The sequence below is a fragment of the Zeus faber genome (assembly GCF_960531495.2).
Source record: "Zeus faber genome assembly, chromosome: 6".
NCBI classification, from domain to species: Eukaryota; Metazoa; Chordata; class Actinopteri; order Zeiformes; family Zeidae; genus Zeus; species Zeus faber.
In genome coordinates this window covers 23,566,450-23,570,910 of record NC_137201.1, presented here as the reverse complement: position 1 = coordinate 23,570,910, position 4,461 = coordinate 23,566,450, and the positions used below count along the sequence as shown (strand labels likewise).

The window sequence follows — 4,461 nt, the reverse complement described above, 5'->3', positions numbered from 1 at the left end:
TCTAAAGCCCGCGTTTCACATGGCATCCCCAAGTCTTAACCTCCACTGGGGCAAGGGAAAATTCCCATAAAAAAGAACTTTGTGAGGGAAAAAATGGCAAAAACCTTGGGAAAGGGAGGATCCCTGCTTCCGGGATGACCAGGCTGCAATGGGTGCAGAGTGGCCAGTGTCCTTAGCATAGTATAGCAAAAACAAAAAAAAACAAAAACAAAAAAAATAAAATAATAATAATAATAAATAATAAATAAATAATAATACAAACAACAAAAATAAATAGATAATACATTTATATACACACACACACACACACACACACACACACACACACTAACTAGACAGTTAGGGGGACTATTGTGCTGGTGCATGACCGCTGCAGCTGATCTATAGTCGTCTGTAGTCCATTGTCAGCTGGAGTTCTATAGTTGACGAAGGTCTCTGTTTTAATGAGGTTTTAAAAAGGCTGTATTGAAAACATGACCCTGTTTGGTGTGAACACACCAACCAGGGTCACGCAATAGTCGTTTCCACAGAATCTGTTTGGCTTTGCCCAATGAAAAAAAAAAAAAGCACCAGATCTATGGATAAGAAGGATGAGAGCTTGTGGGTTTCTTCTGTGTGGTTTGTCCCATTTGAGAACACTGCACAAGGGAAAGGAAAGGATGTGTACGCGCGAGCGTTCCCGCCTGCACGTTATTTGGAACCGTGGGCGTATTCCTGGCTGTCGGTGAACTGAGAATTGGAATCGCACAATAGCACAGAGGTCTGTGGGAGGTGTTGCATGACTGTTTGTCTGTCTTGCTCTGTGTGTGTGTGTGTGTGTGTGTGTGTGTGTGTGTGTGTGAGAGGGGGGTGGTGTGTGTGTTTGTGTGCCATTGTGCCTCTCGAGAGGTGTGTGTTGTTTGTGTTGGGGGAGGTATTTGCAGATCTTGGAAGTTCTCTTGGGGTGGTCCTGATTGAGAACAAGAGAAAGAGGATCCATGCATTGTGTGTCTGTGTGTGAGACAGTGAAAGTGTGTGTGTGTGTGTGTGTGTGTGTCTGTGTGTGTGTGTGTGTGTGTGTGTGAGAGAGAGAGAGAGAGAGAGAGAGAGAGAGAGAGAGAGAACACTATATATAAGTATTAAGACATGTGCACTCTCACTGGTGAACAGGGAGAATCAGAAACAGGGGCAGAGGGACAAGGACACCCTTGAGATGGAGATGGAGTAGTGTCATAAGGTAGGCGTCTTTTTCAGGGTTATTATCATGGAATCCGCTCCTTGAATATTTGTGTTCAGTTATTATGTTTGTGCCATCCCTGATTTGGGATGGTCCATATAAAGGGCCTGGAGTGCATCTATCCAAACTATTTTATATATGCAGCTTTAACATTTGTTATTTCAAATTCTTGACTGTTACTTTATTTTCTCATTTGATTAATATCATATGCCTTGGCCAAGTACATGTATGAGTTGGATTGGTATATTGATAATATATATATAAAATATTAAACATATTTGTATATTATTTTCAAATAATCAAATAAAGACTCTAGGAGTTCTCCAGAAGGGCTTCATCTTGAATGAAATATTTTTATATAATGACAACTGGTATAAGACATCTGAATAACCTACTGTATGTCCATGTTTGCATGTTGTTATTATATTCGGTTTTTAAAGCCTTTTCCCCCTCTTTGGCCATTAAACATCTGATATTCTTTGGGGGTGGTTATGAACTAGAATTTATAGTCATATGAATCCTCAAGAATTGTCTTTGAATGAAGTTAAGGCAATATTTTCGACTTCATCGTGCCTATGCATGATAAAGTGAGGATTAGGTCTGTAATGTTGACGTCCTTGGGTGTGCGTTTGCATGTGCACATCTGTTTGTGCGTGCACCTGTTTAATGTTTATTCGGAGCCGGAGAAAAGGTACAAGAATCTCACTGTGCATTCGCTCTGTTTGCAGATCATCCCATACAAAGACGAGAAGACACGTTTCTTTATTACTCCACATCATAAAGGCTCCACATTTTTTCCTGAAAGATTTTCTCCGACACTCCATCCACGGTTCCGGAGGATAATTTGACTACTCCTTTTTCGAAGACGCGTGGAAAGTAACTGGCAATGCCAATCGTTTTGACCGGCCGTCGTTTTGGTTAGAGGGCAGAACCGCCGACAGAGACAGATGTCCGACCTGGACTTCACCGCGTCCCCTTCTCCTCCTCCTTCTCCTTCTCCACCTCCACTCCCACAGTGTGACTACAGTGACTGGTCGCCTTCCTTCTCCATCATCCCCTCCGTCTACCTGCTCGCCTTCCTGATCGGTTGTCTCGGAAACAGCCTGGTGCTCTGGGCCTACCTGGACCGCGCAGGGCCAAAGAAATCCAGGAGTGTGTCGGGAACTGAGAGGACCGGAATCTGCTGGGCCTGCTTCGGCAAATTCTTCAAAACCAACCGGCTCGGCGTCAGCGCCGGCAAAGTTCCCCGGGCGTCCTTCCTCGGGAGGAACCCCGAGACGTGCCGACATGCCGCCAAGCCGGTGGGGCCCTGCTCTCGTTCCTCCGACTCCTCCTCCTCCTCTCCGTCGCTCCCGCGCTCTTCTCGTTCCCTGACTGACTTTCTGATAGCGAGCTTGGCCACGGCCGACCTGTGCTTCCTGGTCACGCTGCCGCTGTGGGCGGTGTACACGGCGCTGGGCTACCACTGGCCGTTTGGGCAACCCCTCTGTCAGATCAGCAGCTTCCTCACGGCTCTCAACATGTACGCCAGCGTGTTCAGTCTGAGCATGCTGAGCGTGGAGCGTTACTGGGTTCTGGTCGGGCGTCGGCATTCAAGCCACCACGCCCAGCGCGGCTGCCCCACCAGGGCATTGTGGGTCGTCGGAGGAGTGTGGGTGCTGGCGGGTGTTCTGGCCCTCCCCGGTTTCCTGCTGCGCTCCGTCAAGGAAGTGGTGCTGGAGTCGGGGCCCGATTACGAGTGGCAGCCGGAGCCGACGCAGACAGCTCTTCCTGGAGCCGCCCTCCTCTCCTGCCAGATGGATTACTCCATTCTGTTGGGGGATGAGCTGGAGGAGACGGAGAGGGAGCGGGCGGAGCTGTGGTGGGCGGCGGCGTTGAGCCTGAAGTCCACTCTAATCGGCTTCCTCCTGCCCCTGATCATCTTGTTGGTCTGCTACTGCTCGCTGGCTCACCTCCTCAGCAGACATTTCGGACGCGGCCCGCGTCCGGACCGCAGACGCCAACGACGACTTCTCAGGGTCATCGTTACTCTGGTGTTGGCCTTCTTCCTGTGCTGGCTGCCTCTCCACATCAACAAGACGCTGTCGATGTTGTTGGAGTTTGGCCTGGTTCCATACTCCTGTTCCCTGGACCAGGCCTTACTGGCTGCTCAGCCCTACGTCACCTGTCTGGCCTATCTCAACTCCTGTCTGAACCCGCTGCTGTACGCCGCCTGCGACTCCTCCTTCAGGAAGAGGTGCAGGGGAGCGCTGCTCCTGCTGTGCAGGACCTGGAGGAAAAGGACAAGGGGAATTAAGGAGGAGAATGTGGGAGGTGGAGGAGGAGGAGGAGAGGACAATAAAGACAAGAGCTCTGCCTTTCCCACCAGGACGCAGGAGGAGACAGCGGATGAGACCGAGGGGCGAGAGGAGAGGATTGATGGAGAGGAGGGCCAGGTGTCATGATGTCATTGTGGATCAGAGTTCACTCCCAACCGATTGTTTCATCCTGATCATTCATCTCTCCAGGGGAGGTTTACTTGAAGAAGACCATCAGGCCGTCTCATCCATCATTGATGGAAGCGTCAGTCAATCACCTAACTGTATATACTGTATACTCTGGACTTTTTATTTTTATATTTGGAATGATTTTTCTTATAAAGCAAATGTGTTTCACTGTAGTTCTTGTTTGGATTTAAGGGGGATAAGACACGCAGGCGTACACTGGATTTTGCCTCCATAGTAAATCAGTTCTGGTCCAAATATAGATTCCAAATCTCCTTTCAGACTGTGAGAGAATGTGTATCTGGTAATGACACCATCACTATAAATAACCGTAGCAGGAAAAATGCCAAAACAAACTGTTCCCTAGTGAAAAGCCCCTGGTTATGATTGATAGACCCAGAGATAGGTCTGGCAAGCCTTTTCTTTTCTATTCATTTGTTGTGCTGCTGAGATATGTTTTATAAGATTATAAGATCTTGTTTTGTGCTGTACATTTTTTTTTACTATTAAACTGTATGAAGCCTCTGTCTGTTTTCCATCTTCTTTTTGTAAAAAATATCACCAGTAATAATACACAGTAAGCTTTGTCATTAAAGCTGTAGTTATCTCAAATGGTTATATTAAAATAAAATAAATAAAATCAAATCTAAATGTATATTTTACAACACAAACAAATAAGAATAAAAATGTATAATGTAGTTATGCAGTTATATACCGAATGGCAGGAATGATAAGGCTCAGATGTGAGGCCATCAAATATCA

At 47.0% G+C, this 4,461-nt stretch overlaps 1 protein-coding gene across 1 annotated transcript; it reads left to right on the top strand.

The window, feature by feature from the left end:
* Nucleotides 1-2,163: 2,163 nt before the first annotated feature.
* On the top strand, nt 2,164-3,660 carry aplnr2 (apelin receptor 2; the record flags this gene model as incomplete). Its single annotated transcript, XM_080002888.1, has 1 exon — nt 2,164-3,660. One exon carries the CDS (start codon nt 2,164-2,166, stop codon nt 3,658-3,660), a length of 1,497 nt encoding a protein of 498 aa, XP_079859014.1.
* Between the last annotated feature and the right edge of the window lie 801 nt (nt 3,661-4,461).